At 31.2% G+C, this 19,206-nt stretch overlaps 1 protein-coding gene across 2 annotated transcripts in view; it reads right to left on the reverse strand.

Moving 5' to 3' along the window:
• Positions 1-493: 493 nt before the first annotated feature.
• The window catches only part of LOC122270504 (uncharacterized), a 105,109-nt gene continuing 86,396 nt past the window's right edge, over positions 494-19,206 (reverse strand). For both annotated transcript variants that reach the window (XM_087149842.1, XM_087149843.1), the window contains exons 33-40: positions 19,073-19,136; positions 18,512-18,675; positions 17,337-17,415; positions 10,256-10,316; positions 7,697-7,773; positions 5,239-5,341; positions 2,697-2,771; positions 494-683 (exon numbers count right to left, since the gene is read on the reverse strand). In XM_087149842.1, coding sequence (XP_087005968.1) covers positions 619-683; positions 2,697-2,771; positions 5,239-5,341; positions 7,697-7,773; positions 10,256-10,316; positions 17,337-17,415; positions 18,512-18,675; positions 19,073-19,136 — 688 coding nt within the window. In that variant the 3' untranslated portion in view covers positions 494-618. The remainder of the gene's footprint in view (positions 684-2,696; positions 2,772-5,238; positions 5,342-7,696; positions 7,774-10,255; positions 10,317-17,336; positions 17,416-18,511; positions 18,676-19,072; positions 19,137-19,206) is intronic.

The following is a 19,206-nucleotide window of genomic DNA, read 5'->3' on the forward strand; positions in this document are numbered from 1 at the left end:
ATATATATATATATATATATATATATATATATATATATATATATATATATATATATATATATAAATATATATATATATATATATATATATATATATATATATATATAAATATATATATATATATATATATATATATATTTTCAAAATGAAGATAAAACAAAGGAAAATTAAAGACAAATGATTATATCTGCAAAAAAAAATTGATAGACCGCAAAATAGATCTTTTTTGCGGATATAATTGTGTGGACTGATAAAAAGATTATATCTTTCATTTTCCGAATTTTTTAAAAAAATTGATAATTTTTTTTTCCTTAGTTTTTTTTTTAATTATTTTTCTCCCCCCCTCCCTCTTCTTTTCATACGTCTGTAATTTTCCTTTGTTATATATATATATATATATATATATATATATATATATATATATATATATATATATATATATATATATATATATATATATTTAAATGAAAATTTTCCAAAAGAGTTAACACAGTTTTAATCAAAGAAATGTTTATTTTTTTACAAATATATTTTAATGCATTCATAGTTCAAACATATGAATACAATGTAAATAGGCTGGTGTATAAATTTTATATTTTATTCATTATGGTCCCTTTTTTAATCTTGCGGCTTTGGCAGTCTCTGAAGAACACCTTTTTTCCCATCAAGTAATATATAATCCCCTGAAAAATTGAAAGATTAATTTTTATTGAATATATTCTAAAGTAATTGAGCAGGCATTTTAGATAAAAATTATTGTTATTGTTAATTCAGAGATTTTTTTTCTCTATATATTCGTGATTCCTACAACAAATTTATGCCTAATTTATGCTTTTTACGCGAAATTTCAATTTATATAAGATGGTAAAAAATTCATACGCCCTATTTATAAATAGAGCAACGCTTAATTTATAAATACTTTTGTATTTATAAATTAATTTAAAATGATTTTGACCACCACCACATATAAATACAAATTAAACATGTATGTAAGCTTATAAGAATTAGCGGATTGGGTTTTTGAACCTTTGCTAAAAAATATTAACAAACTTTAACGTATGAACCAAGTCTCTGCTGTTGCTGTTGTTGTCATAGACAAGGGGTGAGATTATTCTTGTTTTCCAGTGGAGCCATATATATCCAGAAATTCGACTTCTGCCAATGCGTCACACCCATTTACAGGGGGGACCCATTCGTATATCCATTCATTCATTCCCAGATTGCAATTTTGACCTGAACCAGAGAACAATTAATCTCCAATTCAGTACTCCCAAAGGTATAATTTGTTATGGGAACATGGAGGACTTTGTGACCCGAATGATTTAACGTGAACCAGATACTACGGGGTTTTTTCGATCGGATGGATTCGAACTCGCGTTCTCATGAACTAGGCTGTCCTGGCCAGCAAAGTTTCTAATAGAGTCACTTATATTATGTTTACCGGAAAGTTTGGTCTGCAAAAGAGCACATCTTATTTTATAGTAATGCAAAAATATCTTTGTATAAAATATACAAGGTAGGGAATATACATATTCAAACTTGTAGCGAAAGTAGCCAACAGAACAAAAATGTGACATCTGATATATACAACAATCAAATCAACTATAGAAGAGTTAAATCCACAAGCCCCTGTCTATCGTTAACATTTTGCTCTCTCCTTGTCTCATATTCACACAAATGGAAAAAAAAAAGAACTGCAGTTCATACTTTTGCATACCCTCCAACTTATGAGGATTTTGAAAATAATTCTTTCTAGTGGTAGCGAACCAAAGTAGAAATTTTTAAAGCAAATGGATCTCTCATAAATCTTTTATCAGAACTTAAGAATCTAGCCATATGGCCTGCACTTTTATAAGTAATAGTGGACAAGCTACGCTAAAATTATTTTTTTTTAAATACTAAGACATTATTTTGCTACCGTCAGAAAAGAAGATTTCTGAAACTACGGAAATTCCGTAGCAGTTGGAGGGTATGCTTTTGTTTTCCCCTCACTAAACCTTTGCTCTGACTCTTCATCTTTAAACTTCGAGCTTAACTATTCCTCCGCTCGTTTACTGGTAACTGTTGATTTAACCCTTCTATAGTTCATTCAACTCTAGCTAAACTCACTAGACCCAAACACCCCGCTTATTCCATTATTTACAAAGAGCTTACTAACTTAATCGTTTCTTTTCATTTGTTATATGATAATATTCTCTCCCGTTTCGGTTTTAAACATTTTTAGGTCTGCCAATTAAATTAAATTTAAATCTCTTAAAGATCCTATTGACTTTGATATTAGGCGGGGCATTTACTGCATTCTTTGTCAGTGCAGCCTCGGCTTAATCAAACACTGTGGTTTTTCTTGTTCTGCTTTTTTTTCTCGGCTTCAGTGGTTTTTTTCTAATTTTGTTTCTCACCTTTATTTCCTTTTCATTTTTCGATGGAAATTTATCGTTTTATATTTAAAAATCACTTTTGTTTTGTCTCGTTCATATCTGGCAAGTCTTGAAAATTGGCGTCCGTATTTGAGAGCTTCAAACATGTCGAATATTATTTCCACTTTGTATATTTGCGGGCGAATTATGTTTCTAATGAAATAACATAGGCTTTTTACTTTTACTATTAAAATTTGTAAAATGTAAAGATAAAATTCCGAAAATTCGAGTTCGAAAAGTTCCATTAGCAAGTTCGATTTCTTACATATTTATAATTACCTGTTTTAAACTGCTTTGTGGCTCCTCGAAGTCCAACAACACAAGGCAGGCCATATTCACGACTCACCACAGCACCTGAGAATTAATTTGACTATAATAAAATGAAGATTTTGAATAAATATATTGATAAGCCTCATTTTCGCCAACTGACACGTCTTCGAAATTTTCATTGGAAAAATTTCCCACCAATCTCGATTCATGAATCATTTTTTCAACTGCTAGGAAATTTAATGTTTTTCTCTTAAAATGCTTCCACACATTTCTTTAAAAAAAATCGAATATTTAAAATTTGATTTCTTGTGAACTACTTAAGCGATTTCTTCCAAATGTTGTATTCTGTCACTTTAACTATGCACATTGTAAAATTATGTCAAAATCTGTATTTATTCAGCAAAATTTTTTTTCTGTATAATAAGAAATAATTATTAAAAATTATTTGTTGTAGAATTTCCTTTTAGATAAATGAATTTTATATTTGAGAGCAAAAAGTGTTTTTAATCACTTAAAAAAATCTCGAGATGTAAGGAAATACGCAAAAAAATGGTAACTAATGTTAAGAGATCCAAATTTTCGATCGCTTTCCTGTCTAAACTATTAAGTCTGTAATAATGGTTGACCACGTAAAGCTAAGCACAGATGGCGCTAGGGGTCAAAATTAATCGTAAGACTTCCGACTGATTTTTACACCTAAACTAAAATAAAAAATTTAAAAAAACTCACCATCCAATATTAATATATTTGTAGTGTTTTCAATGCAACACGTTCTTTCAATCTAACTTTCAACGAAACAAACAACAAATGAATTCGGAAGACTCCGCAAATCTTGCTATTATGCTACCCAAAAAACAACAAACGTTCTATTTTACACAAATATGGCCAAATAAGAGATAACACTCAAAAAATGGCTAACCCTTCCCTTTAGTTATGCTTTGATATTAATTTTGCTAAATTGGTTTTACACTTACGACCTGTTGGAATTTATAAATTACAGAAAACTCTTATAAATGGTAAAATTACGCGTAAATTTAAAATTAACTGACAATAATTAAAATTCCTAGGATAGTAAAACTGTTCACACTTCGCCTCGAAAGCATAACATAAGCGGAAGGATACAGCAGAAGTTTTTTTAAATTTCTTCCGGCTTTAGGAAGCTTGTTATTGTTTATATTTAGTCAACCATCCATTCACCAGATTGCTCTAGTTCACACTTTATTTTGATGGTTAAGAATCGAATTAATTATTAAAAAAAAGGAATAACAGTTTCAAAGTAAGAAAACGTGTGTTTTTGTGTTAGATTTTATAATTGAAAATATCGTCAATACTTCTAAATTAGCAATTAACGAACCATTGAAATTGATTCTCAATTTGCAAACATCCAATCGGAATTTATTCAAGGTATTCATTTCTTTTTTGCATAGGACAAATTACTTTTTATTTCCTGACAAATTTGTAAACATGTAATAATAATAAAACACAATTAAATAAATGATAAGATTAAAATGGTTAGAGAAATATTAAGGACACATATTAAAGGGTCAATTGTTTATTGAACGCTAAAATTGTTCATATTTAAAAGACAGGTCCAATAACCCAAGTCAAAATTATTGATGGTCCCATTCCAATATTTTGATTATTTATGTTGGTTTCAGTTCAATTCATGATGGTCCAACATCATTTGATGTTCATCATCATCTAACACTTCCATTATGAGCTCATAGTTTTCGATATGCCAATAAACTTTCGTTATTCCATGATGGAAAATTTTACTTTAGTACTATGATGGTTAACCATTAGGAGAAGTTCGATTCTCATGGACAATCCATGATAATCTGTGATGGTTCCAACAGCACATTTCCATGAGTTTTTAACGGGGATTCTGGTTAGTTCTTAGGAATATACCATCAAAACCATTTGTTTTGTTTTTTTATGTTGGTCCATCATATATCTGTCCGAATTCCTACATTAGGATGATGGTTGTTCATGATCGTTCTAAGATACTATGAAGGAAATTCATGATGATGCATAATGGTATAGCAATGCATTTCCAAGATGGTTCAATTATAATTCTTTTTGATTCAGCAGGAAGGTTATGACGCTATACCATCAAAACAATTTGGCTGTTTTTATGTTGGCCCATCATCAATCAGTCCGAATTCCTACATTAGGGTGATGGAGGTTCATGATCATTCAAATATTTGATTTCTAAGAAACTGTGATTAAAATTTCTGATGGTTTGTTCATGTTGAACCATCGAAATAAATTGTTAAACTTTTGTTTGCCATCATAAGTCAGTCCGAATTCCTCGTTTGATTGGATGGTTCCTTTGTTGGTTACCATGAGAAATATAATGGTTCATGTTGGAATTATAGATGGTTAATATCAAGATTATGTTGGTACTTCAACATAAAACCATCGAAGGTTTTGACTTGGGCAGCAATTTACTTTTACAAGAGAACTATTTCTCAGCTGAAATTATCCCCCCAAATACGTTTGATTTTTACAAAAATATAAATATTTATATAAATTTAATTGAATACTCTACCATGTGAGATGAGCCCTCCAAGCTCGGTGACAACACCAGATATAATTGGAAAATACGGACTCCATCCAATATCTGTACTGTAGGCTATTAAGATTTCACCCGGCTAAAAGTATAAAATGCAGGAGATTAAAATAAAACATTTGATAAACTGTACGAGTTTAACCCTTGCGACGCAAGTGGTACTCGGAATTTTCACAGTTCATTTAAGATATTACTTTTTTCTGTAAATGGGATGAAGATGCCATCGCTTACGTGTTTTTGCAGAAGATTTTTCAACTGAGATAAATTGTAAATTTGATTTAAAGTTATTTTCCACACCACCACATATAAATGATTCAAAAAATGTTATGAAATGCCATTTCGTACCAGCTCTCCGTTGATGAGGCTTTATATAATTATAAGGCTTATATATATTTTTTTATAAGTATATACATTATATACTCATATATATAATATATGAGGCTGTGATGCCACAATTGGCATACACATATTTATTTTCTATCTTTTAAAATATCTTTCATTACTTAAGCTGATTTTTTATTAATAGAATTATATTTAAAATAAATCAAAAACTTAATCTTTTGAAAACGAACATAACACATTTATTTCTTCTCTTCCAGATCAATGTAACGGATACTTTTTTTATTTCATTACTAATGCAGACTTATATATTCACTGTCGCCTTTAATCGAAAACAAAAATCTATTTATAACTTTTTATTCTAATTTTCCAACTGCTGAATGTTTCGGTTGCATGGTTGTAATAATTCACATAAATTTGTTGGCGACTCGTGATCGCCAAGGTGTTCTTTTAAACCCATGTTGATATGCTTGTTGGCTTTGTTTTGGCTATGATATACTGTGATGAATCGCCAATTTTGGATCTCCATCCCATGCTTCTCCTGTGTCCGATCGGAACAAATTACACGTACTTTTTAATTTGGCTTTTGATTAGGCAGGTTGTGGGGGATTTATCTCCCATGGCCTGTCCTTATTAATATTATTATGCAAAATTGATTCAACTGATAATTCTTATGGATTATATTTATTTAGTACCTCGAGCTCTGCAAATATATAAAATAAAAGCTTTTTATTAATTCTAATCCGGCTCAAGTATTATATTTTCATCTTCTTCTGTTTTCAACATCAATCTTCAACTGGCCCCCTATGCAAACTCCAACCTCAGCTGATATACCATATTCCATCATCTCACTGAAATTGACACCCTGAATAATCCTTCTCCATAAAATTGATACCCAGATTACAAATTCTTTCTTCATAGAGGCTTTTTCTTAAGATTAAATAAAACAATAGTTTTGAAAACTTCAGTTTTTGATTGTTTGCAACTCTATAAAATATTTTGCAAAAGTAGTTGTTGTCAGCCCTGCACTGTTTTCTATAAGAGTTTCGAACTGAAATACTCAGCAGATATTCTCCAGCAGGAATAGTTTTTATTATTTAAAGGAAAAGGTAAGTTTTCGAATATTTTATTTTTTGATTTTCTTGAGATGTGAGTTATTTAATTTCTTTAAAAAATCTGAAAATTGAGTGGTTAAAAATAATCTTTAATAAATATTAACTAATTACTTATAAATAATAATAGCAATCAAACATAGAAATCAATGGTATTTTCGTAATAAATCATATGAAAAACATGGAACTTAAAAATGATTCACAATTTGAATAAAAACAGAAACAATGACATATTTAGAATTTTTAAACAAATAAGAATCTTAATCTGATATTAATGTTTCAAGCAGAATTTTTAAAAGACTGTTTTAAAATAAAAGGTTCTAACTAGTTTACTTAGCCTATTTATTTCTCTGTCATCAATTCATGTCTTTAGCATGTTGAAGAACAGATTGCACAGTTTAGGAAATGACCGCCACATAACAGTGCGATTAGCCGAGCAGGTATACTGCTAGTTCACGGATTATCTTAAATAGCGTAATCACAATATGCAAATTTCTTATGATGCTTGCTTTAAAATAAGTAGTGGGACAACTCTACTTAAATTTGAATCATGACTTTAAAAAAAAATTCTTAATCAGTGTCGTTATTATTAGTGAACAATTATAAATTTTAAAATTGTAGTAATTCAATTTTACTTTATTCCCTTTATAAAATTAAAAACTATTACTGCCATTTTTCAGAAAAAATGAAACAGTAGCATGTGATTTCTTTCTTTCCTTATAAAGAATAAAAATAATCACATCGATTATAAGGAAAATATATTTGCGAGTCATAGTGGGGTGATGATTACTTATGTTGGTTACCATCAAAAAAATAATGGTTATTGATGGTTACCATCAAGACTATGTTGGTCCATCAATGAAAAACCATTAAAATTTTTAACTTGGGTATTAGCTTTTTTCTCTTTGTCTCTCTTTCGCCCTGAGGTCCCTGTGAATGTCATTACTTTTTGAGTGTGATGAAGTTGAGTTTCTAACTGTACATACCTTCAAACTAGCAGCCTCATCTAGTGATACAGCTACCCTAGCATATCCTTTTACAACACCCTGGCTCACAGGAATACCTGAAAATAAAAAACCGGGATCCAGGATTAGGTTTTAAAATGTAAAATTCATTTAGCGTGGCCATAGCCGGAAAATCGTGAACAGTAACATAAAGGTTACATTTAATTAAGATTGCAAGATAATTACAACCGGGTAAATTTAAAAAGGAGTTCGCAAAGATTGGAGAAACAAATTGTTTTGACCAATTAATATTCCTTTTATTTGATGAAATATATCTCGAAACTAAAAGAAAAGAAATACATCTAGAATTATTTATCAAAATGAACGAAAATATATCTCCAACTTAAAACTGATAAACTTGACGGATACAGCGTTAGGAACGGACTACGGCATTCTCAAACACCAGAACGCGCACCCCTTGCAATGTTACGATTGGTAAATGAGTCTGACAAAGAAAGCACAGGCATAAAGTTCCCAAAAATAAAATTTCACAAATATTATGGTATTTAACCCTTTTGTCACAGAATTTTTACTAAACATATTTTTCTTACTTTTTTCATTATTTAGTAATAAGTTAGGTCAAAATAAAATAAAGATATTACATTTAGCATTTTAATAATTTATGGTTATGAAACACTGGTGTCTTTGTCTGGGTTAAAGATTAAATCTACCAAATACGGCTCATTTCCAAACAGTAATTTTTCAAATCTGCACTTATTTGCAGTTTTTTAGATCTAAGAGAAAACGTTATTCATCATTGAAATTTCTTTAATTAAAAAAATCAAATATTGATCATTTTTTAATATTGATAAAAAAAAATTCAAACTACTTTTTATGGATTTTACATTTTAATACAATATAATTCCGATAATCTAACAGATTTTTTAAGAAACCATTAACTCTTTTTTTTATAATAAAAAAATACCAAAATATACTTTTGCTTATTATTAGAGTGTCAGTAAAATTATAACAGAAATACTGGTGCCTCATCTGCGTCAAAGAGCTAATGAATATCATATACTGGTGCTCAAGGGATTTTTTTCGACAAAAAGCAGAAGATATTACATAAAAAGTATCAACAAAAAGCTGAAGATAGTTACTAGTCCCCCTTCAACATACTCTTTCTATGAATCTAAATTGAAAATTCGTAAAACAAATTTATATCAATTGATCTTATAAATAATACCATAATCTGATAGTCGCTTTTAATCTTTCAATTACGTTCATAAAGTCTTAGAATCCTATAGTAAAGAATTAGAATGAAGTCTCTCGGTCATTTGGACCCAACTTTAAAACACTAAGTGACCTGGAACATATACGAAGATCTCATCTAGTAAAATACTGTTAAGTAAAATACTGTTAGTAGACTACAATTAAATAAATTAAAACACAGCTAAGTTTGTTTAGTTTTGTTATAGCATGTCTAATATCTATTGCTTTACATATAATAATATTTTGTTCTGATTACGGAGTGAATTTGTTTAAAAGAGAGGGGTTAAACTAAAACCAGTGGCGTGACAGCCCATTTCAGTCTTCTTAACCTTGAGCTCTGGGATTTAGGAGCAGCCGGGTGGTCAGCCGAGCACGGAAGCCCGTGTTTCGTCCTCAATCATGCTTAGTACTCATTTCATCGACCCACTAAAGGGATGAGAGGCTAACCCAAGTCAAAATTTCTGATGGTTCTCCATTGATGGACCAACATAATTTTGATGGTAATCATCAATAATTTCACCATGACCCATTATATTTCAGATGGTAACCAACATAAGTAACCATCACCTTAAAGTAGGAATTCGGACTGATTTATGATGGTCTAACATTAGAATAGCAACTTGTTTTGATGGTTTGTTCATGTTAAATCATCAGAAATTCCCATCATAGTTTCTTAGAAATCAAACGTTGGAGCAATCAGGAACCACTATCACAACACTGTAGGAATTCGGACGGATATTTCATAGTTCAACATAAAAAAAAATTGTTTTGATGGTAACAATAACCTATGAGAACTAACAAGAATTCCCATTAAAACATCATCGAAATATATAGTTGGAACCATCATGGACCATGACGTACGATACATCATGGACTGTTTATCAATGAGAATCAAATTTCTCTTGATGGTTAACCATCCTATTATTAAAGTAGTATTTTCCATCATAGAATGATGGAAGTTTGCTGTCATATCAAAAACCATGAACGCGTAATGGAAAATGTTGGATGGTGGTGACCATCAAATGATGTTGGATCATCATGAATCGCACAGAAACCAACGCAAACCAAGAAAACGTTTTGATGGGACCATCGAGACTTATAACTTGGGAAGTAAATTTTGTCCTGTCAAACCCAGGATTTGTGGCACGAGAGAGCATAATAAGGTATGCATGAATAAATAAAAATATTAAGGAGTGTGGGAGGAAAATAAATCTCTTTCACCTACAAAAGAACAGAATACACAATGAAAAATTTCTCCTGTTGTTTATCGTCCTCTTAGAATTAAAACGAAAAAAAATTTTTTAAATAAAAGGTAATCTTAATATTTACCTTGCATTGTTAAGTCTGCAATATATTCAGTCGAATCGGAAGATTCTTCTACTTCATTTACCTAAATATTCATAAATATATCATATCAAAATAATAAGTCATTTTTAGCATAAAACTTATATCTACAAAACACAGAGCATTTCAGCATCAAAAAATGCAATTTTTTAATATTATGTAAGAATATTTTGTAAATGTGTTAATCGTAATGAAATTGACGATTACCTGTTTTTGAGGAATAATCATCTGTACTTGAAAAACAAAATAATCTAAGGAGAACGAATTATGAGACTCAGAAGAAATAAATTAGAAGACATTTTACTCGTTAGAAAGACTTACAACTGTTTGTAAAAGGAACGTATTTTAAAGTATTTTTTATTTTTAAAAATTTCACTATTAATATTTATCATTTATATCTGGCAACATATAAGCATATCTCTTCTATTGCATTTTCTTGACAACCACTCGAGCGCGAGCTTATAAAATAAAGAAATAGAGATTTTGTGAGGGAAAAAATTAAAGTATCACAACAATTGATAAATAATCAATATGTAGAAGCAGAAAAAATGATGAAAAATCGTGAAAAAATACTTAAATTAAACTTTCGAATATATATATATATATATATATATATATATATATATATATATATATATATATATATATATATATATATATATATATATATATACGCTTCCCACATATATATATATATATATATATATATATATATATATATATATATATATATATATATATATATATGTGGGAAGCGTATTCCATACGTCACGCACACGTACATATATCATTGCGCACCTTCCCCACGCATATCATGGCGCACACCCTTCTCTCCACACACACATCGTATGTGATGGTAGCCGACGAGGCAGACGGCCTCTTCTAATAAGTTAAGTGTCTTGTATTTTGTGTATTGTCCAGTGTTATGTCCTATAAGTGAATAAATGTTACTTAACGTAGTTCTGATGCTCCTTGCCTTCCCATATATATATATATATATATATATATATATATATATATATATATATATATATATATATATATATATATATATATATTGGATCTCCTTCTCGAGCGCAGAATTTTGCTTTCCTTTTTTTTTTTTCGGTGAATGTCCCCTTCTCGGGATTTGTAAAGTTACTTGGCTGAAAAATATCCCCTTCTCGGGATTTCGAAGTAGTTGGTTAAAATCCCCTTCGCGGGATTTTAAAGTGATGTAGGTTTCAATACCATAGCGTAACAACTGCGAACATTGCGTCATCCACCATCTTGTAATATTAAAGGAAGTTGCATCATCCTCTTGACATTGAGAGGCGCCAGCCAGACCAGAAGGGGAAGTCCCGAAGGGAAACTCCCGAATTTATAATTAACTCTTACTTTAAACCATAGAACAATCTAATTCTTAGACACATGCATTCCGGAGACCACTGCGAGAAGGCAGCTCTCACGAGACATGTCAATAATGCTAACTGCTATATCCTACGTATCTTTTTATTTCTATTAAATTGTTATGTTTATTAAATTATCGTCATCATTTACTCCTATGCTGCACTATCTCCCACAAATAATGGGGGCTCGAGTCCGGAATTTGAACGGCGAGCTGTAACTATTTCTAAACTTTAAAATCCCGCGAAGGGGATTTTAACCAACTACTTCGAAATCCCGAGAAGGGGATATTTTTCAGCCAAGAAACTTTAGAAATCCCGAGAAGGGGACATTCACCGAAAAAAAAGGAAAGCAAAATTCTGCGCTCGAGAAGGAGATCCAGATTTTGTTCCTATTTTAAATCCCGAGTAGGGGAATCACCGAACTGTTCACCGAAATTCTACGCTCGTGGAGGAGCGATTTATCAAAGTGCAGCAAAAGCAGCTGGAATCCACGAATTTTCAGGAGTCATACTGATCGAGAGGGGAGAAGTGCAGCAAAAAATCAGCGACTGGAGAAAAGCAGCAGCAGAGACCTGAACTTTCCTAAATCAGCAATAACCGGATCTGTCTCGAAGGACAGAATTGATCCAGAAACTTCTGTCGCGAAGGACAGAATTGATCCAGAAACTTCTGTCGAGAAGGGCAGAATTGATCCAGAAACTTTCCGAAATTATTGGAATATCCTGTGCAAATCAGCAAGGCAGTCAACTTTTCCGGGGAAGTGCAATCGTGAAATCCTTGGATACGAAAAGGGATACGAATCTGGTTTGAATCAACGAATCGAGAAACATTGGATTACCATTGGACACTGAGAGTCTCTTCAATCAAGGTAGGAAATTTTCAATTTTAAAAATGTATAAAAATTCAAAGAAAGAAGATCTAGTAAAAGTATTAGAGGAAATAGGAGGCATCGTAGACAGCAGCGATAATATTGTTAAATTAAAAGAAAAAATTGAATCCACCGAAATATTTAAGAATGATTCAGAATTTGTCAAAAATTTGATAAGTAACGCCGTAGAAGAAAGAGTACAGGCAGCAGACAGGGAACTTAAACAAAGCGAAATTCAGATTGAGTTAGAAAAACTAAAATTAGAAAGACTCGAGAAAGAAATGCTTTTAATAGAGGCGAAAAACAAAGCATTTGAAATTGACCCTCCCAAAACAATAAATGATACACCCGAAACAAACATTGAGAATCTGATTCATAGCATTAAAACTCTATCTCTTCCAGTTCCATCGAAACCTGAAAACTTTAATCAATTTTTTTCATCGTTGGAAAGAGCTTTTAGTACGAAAAACGTAAATGAGGGGCTTAAAGCCGAAATCTTAATTAATATGCTAGGTGAAAAAGCAAACAGCATCTTGTTATACATAGAAGATGAGGATATAAAAAACTATGAAAAATTGAAAGCTTTAATACTGCGCGATTTTCAGCAAACTCCCCAAGAATGTCTGAATAACTTTAAAAATGCCTCAAAATTTAAAGAAGAAACATATATTCAATTTGCTACTCGCTTAAATTCACATTTCGAGTATTATTGCAAATTACGTAAAGTTGAAACATTTAAATCATTATGCAACTTAATCATATCCGATAAAATAATTGAGACATTAAATAAAGAGATGGCCAGTCATATTTTAATCCGTCAGGGAGAAAATTGGTTTAATCCTGTCGAGTTAGGACGAGAATTAGACATTTACACTACGTCTAAGAATATGCCTCACAGAGAAGTTTCCAATACCCATAAATATGGGCAGAACACTTTTTTTCGAAGCGAGAAAAATTATTTCAGAAAAAACCAGCCGGATCGTTTTTCTCAACCAATAAATAAACAAAATAGAGCAGAGAAAAAATGCTACATCTGCGGAGAAGTCAGCCATTTTGCACGTGATTGCGAAATGAGATCGAAAAAAACATACGAATCCAGAAGCGATAAATCAGAAAGAAAAAATACCCCTCCCAGTGATAACTTAAGTAATCAAAGCTTTAGTGTTAATTCCTGCAAACCATCTGGAGAAAATAATTTTAAACACGAGTTACAGTATGCTGAGATTTATTTGAATGGAAATCACCCGGTGAAGGCCATAATTGATTCTGGGGCTCAAATATCAGTGATTAATTCAAATAAAATTAAAATAAAAGATTTTCCTAAATCTAATATAATGCTGACGTCATGTTTTGGGGATGAACGGAAAGTGAAACTTATACAGATCCATATGTCTCTATATCCCAATGAGTCAGGGTTGAAGGTCAGCTCCGCTGTTTCGGATGAACTTAAAGTAGATGCAATAATAAATTCAACGATTTATGAGCAATTAATAAAACTAGGTCAGCTTTCTTCAAGTGTAAATACTCAAACCAAAACTTCTAAGAGTGAAGATTTTTATGAATGTTCTTGTTTCAATATTAATGATTCTTGCTCTTGTGAATGTTTTTTATTTAATATCAACAATGTGTATAGTAATGATGAACTTGATTTATCACATGCTAATGATCCTTGTATTAGAAATGAACTGTCAGCGTTGATTAATAATTACCAACCAAACAAAATTAAAGACACTAAGTTAACAATGAAAATTATTTTAAAAGATGAAATCCCAGTATGTCAAAGAGCTAGACGTTTATTTTTTTCTGAGAAACAAAAGGTAAATGATCAGATATCAGAATGGTTAAAAACAGACATAATTAGAGAGAGTTGCTCTGATTATTGCTCCCCAATAGTTCTTTGCAAAAAGAAAGATAATAGTCTAAGATTATGCATTGATTATCGGAAATTAAATTCAAAAACAATTAAAGATAAGTACCCCTTACCTCAGATTGAAGATGTGTTAGACAAGTTGCAGGGTGGTAAAGTATATAGTAAACTTCATTTAAGGAACAATTTTTTTCATATAGACGTGGACGAGGATAGTAAAAAATACACCTCATTTGTAACACCTGATGGGCAGTATGAGTTTAATAAAGTGCCATTTGGGTTGTGTAATAGCCCTAGTACATTCCAGAGGTACATCAATTATGTATTCCGTGATCTTCTAAGAGAAGGTGTTGTTGTCATCTTCATGGATGATATTTTTATTCCCGCAGAAAGTGAAATTGACGCACTGAACAGGTTAACACGAGTATTACAAACTGCATACGAATATGGACTAGAACTAAACTTAAAGAAATGCCAATTTTTGATGTCTAAAATTAACTTTTTGGGTTATATTATTGAGAACGGTACCATTAAACCCTCTTCCGAAAAAACATTAGCTGTCCAAAATTTTCCTGTACCTAAGTCTACCAAACAGGTGCAGAGTTTTCTTGGTTTAACCGGATATTTTAGGAAGTTTATTCTTAACTATGCTTTAATTGCTAAACCATTAAGTGATTTACTTCGGGATAACAGTGTATTTTATTTTGGCCCAGAACAACAAACAGCATTTCAAACTCTAAAACAAAAACTTTCTGAAAATCCAGTACTACACATTTTTAAACAAGGAGCAAAGCTTGAGTTACATACAGATGCAAGTAAATTTGGGTATGGTGCTATTCTTTTTCAGCAATCTGATGATAACAAATTACACCCAATACACTATATGAGTAAAAAAACGACTCCTCAAGAGGAAAATTATTCAAGTTATGAACTTGAAGTGTTGGCTATAATTGAGGCTTTGAAAAAATTTCGAAATTATTTGGTGGGAAATAAATTTAAACTAGTAACAGACTGTTCAGCTTTCCAAAAGACTATGAGTAAAAAACAATTAACTCCTAAAATTGCTAGGTGGGCATTATTTTTGGAAGATTTTGATTATGAAATTGTACATCGCCCAGGTAAACAAATGAAACATGTTGATTGTTTAAGTAGATATCCAATTATGCATATTACTTGTGACGAATTAACCTCTAAAATTGTTACTAACCAGGAAAATGATGAATATATTAATTCTATTAAACAACTTTTGGAAAATAAATCAATTGATGATTTTGTGGTAAAAAATAATGTTTTATATAAACTTGAGAATGATAATTATTTACTAGTGGTTCCACAACAAATGCAAACTGACATTATCAAATCTACACATGCTAAAGGTCATTTTGGTATAACTAAAACTCTTGATGTACTTAAACAACACTATTATTTTCCAGATATGAAGAAATGTGTTGAAAATGTTGTAAGTTATTGTGTAGAGTGTATATTAGTAAATAGGAAGGCAGGAAAAAAAGAAGGGTTTTTGAACCCGATTCCTAAAAATAATATTCCCTTAGATACTTACCATATCGATTTCATTGGCCCCATGCCTTCAACTAATAAAAACTATAAACATATTTTCACCGTGGTAGATGCTTTTACCAAATTTGTTTGGTTCTACCCAACCAAATCTACGTCAAGTCAAGAGGCAATAGATAAGTTAAAAACTCAACAAATAACTTTTGGAAATCCTTCACGAATAATTACTGACCGTGGTACTGCGTTTACTTCAACAGATTTTGAGACTTATTGCCAAGATGAAGGTATCGAACATGTGAAAATAACTACTGGCATTCCTCGTGGTAATGGACAAGTGGAAATAATGCATAAGATCCTCATACCGATACTGGCAAAACTATCAATAAAAGATCCTACTAAGTGGTACAAATTTGTTCCAACAGTACAGCGTACCATTAATTCTACAGTTTCCCGGAGCACTCAGATGACACCTTTCCAGCTTCTGACCGGAGTGAAAATGAAAACAAAAGAGGACTTACAAATTCTACAAATGTTGGAGAAAGAACACATGGAATCATTTATCCAAGATAGAGAGAACATTCGAGAAGAAGCCAAAAAGAATATTTTGAAGATCCAAGAAGAGAACCGCAGGCAGTACAATAAAAGAAGAAAGAAAGCCAACGAATATCGAAAAGGAGACTTTGTTGCAATCCAGAGAACTCAGTTTGGATCTGGACTCAAATTAAGACCCAAGTTCTTCGGTCCATACCAAATCACAAAAGTGAAGAAGAATGATAGATATGATGTGCTAAAAGTCGGGAATCACGAAGGACCGAACAATACTTCATCTTCAGCTGACCACATGAAACCGTGGCCAGTTAATTAAAAAATTGCTTTTTATATTTTTATACTTTGCTTTCTCGTTTTTTTTCTTTTTTTCAGGTAACTGTGTCTGGTAGCTATTCTGATGAAAATGAGGACATTTTGATGTCAGGATCGCCGATTGATGTAGGTTTCAATACCATAGTGTAACAACTGCGAACATTGCGTCATCCACCATCTTGTAATATTAAAGGAAGTTGCATCATCCTCTTGACATTGAGAGGCGCCAGCCAGACCAGAAGGGGAAGTCCCGAAGGGAAACTCCCGAATTTATAATTAACTCTTACTTTAAACCATAGAACAATCTAATTCTTAGACACATGCATTCCGGAGACCACTGCGAGAAGGCAGCTCTCACGAGACATGTCAATAATGCTAACTGCTATATCCTACGTATCTTTTTATTTCTATTAAATTGTTATGTTTATTAAATTATCGTCATCATTTACTCCTATGCTGCACTATCTCCCACACATATATATATATATATATATATATATATATATAACTCAAAAACAAGTACAGAAAATATTTTTCTGTGTTATTTCATGAAAACTAAAAACTTACTGGTTTTGGAAATCCTCGCATTATTTCGGGAAATTTGTATTTATCCACTGCAGGAAAGATTTTCCTTCTTTGGTTCGCTCTAAAAATGAAGATTTTTTTAATATTATAATATATTTTAAGGTCATGAGCATATAATAAATTAAGTCTAATGATTATTATCTCATCCACAAATAAAGTAGTTTGATTACTAAAAAAAACGTGAAACACAAATGAATTACAATCATGTTAATTTTTTAGTCTTACGTTAATTCTCATTTTCTGTTATTTTATAGGAGCTTAAACGCACCATTGTGTAAATATTATACTTTAATATGTATATTTTTAATTTATTTATGAAAAAATTCATAAATTCAAAAAATAATTGAAAAGCATAAATTTTACAACCACTTTAAGTGTAAAAATAAAATATAATGCAAAATATGCGTAAGTTTTATAATTTGAAAAGGGATTAAAGAGTATTTTGCTTAAGAAAAGATCGAGAGCAGTAAACAGCTCATAACTGAAATTGGTTAGAATAAAAGAATTTTATATTCCCTTTACTTAGAAAAAATACGGCAGCAATAAATTTCATATTTGGTGTTGTTACTAAATCTCGGTAATTGCGAATATTTTACAACACTCAAAAACTAACAAGAAAAGGGTCGGTAGGCGTTGGGCTCATAACCAATAGGTCGTAAGTTCGATCCTAGTCGACCGAAGACGTGTTGTAAGTGGTAACTGGTGCACGTTAAATCTGTCGGATCACAAAGTCCTCCAAGTACCCATAATATAAAAAAAATCAGTGCCTCTGAGGGTACTGAACTGGGGATTAATAGTTTTCTGGTTCAGGTCAAAAATAAGATCTGTGGAGAAATGAATAACCGGGCTATGAAGTGTGTGTGTCTGAAGTCATATTCTTGGCCATAGATTAAGCCACTGAAAAACAAGAAAAACTTATCATCTGTTTTAAATTTGCTTGGTTTCACTTATCAGGCTTGCTGGTATTTTACAAGTGGGATTAGAAACAACAACAAACTGGAAAGGAAATAGTTATACCCTACCATTTTTTTTTCATCTCTGTCTTAATTTCAGACCTGTAGGCATATCAGGTTTTGAAACAGGTCAATTCACCTGAGGATTTTAAAATCAAAGCATTACTTTGTATCATCTTTTTAAAAGTTTCAAAAAAGTTTTACCTGGTTATAATCTTGGGATATCTTGTTTGCAATAGATCTCTTATTTCATCCAACGCCATAAAATATATGAGGTCTTTATCCGGAATGCGGCCTTCCGATACCATCAACTTTGCCAAATGTCTATAACCTTTCCGCCAATTATCCATACTTTTAATTGACAATGACTGAAAGAAACAAAATCAGTATTTTCAAAGTTAACGTATGAATGAATAAATTTTTAAATTTCAATGAAAATAAAAAATAGAGTTGCAGTTTAGTGTTTGTTACAAAAAAAAGTGGCCGGGATAGCCTGGTTGACAGGGCAATAATTGATAAGAATTTTAAATTTGTGATTGTGATTAAAATTGTTGTTTTTCTTTGTAGTACATATCTATTGAATTCATATTATTGAATAATATTACCACCCTAGTACATATCTATTGAAATATATCTTCTAATCTATCATCGCTTTCCCATATCAGACTTACATTGTGAGAAGACTTTAGTAGGTTTAGGGTTTAAAAAAAATACTAATAGACAACCTTACTTATGAACTTACTGTAACTTTAGAAATGAACTTACCTTACTATATTCTCTCGCTCGTACACCCCTACGACAGTTTGGAATAGCAAATCTTAAAAGCAACCTGAAATTTTCCAACTTATTTTAGAATTTTTCGAAAAAAATATATATTGCAGTACTACCAAATAATATCA

The sequence above is a fragment of the Parasteatoda tepidariorum genome, chromosome 8 (assembly GCF_982258835.1).
Source record: "Parasteatoda tepidariorum strain Cologne lab strain chromosome 8, Ptep-v5.0, whole genome shotgun sequence".
Taxonomy (NCBI): domain Eukaryota; kingdom Metazoa; phylum Arthropoda; class Arachnida; order Araneae; family Theridiidae; genus Parasteatoda; species Parasteatoda tepidariorum.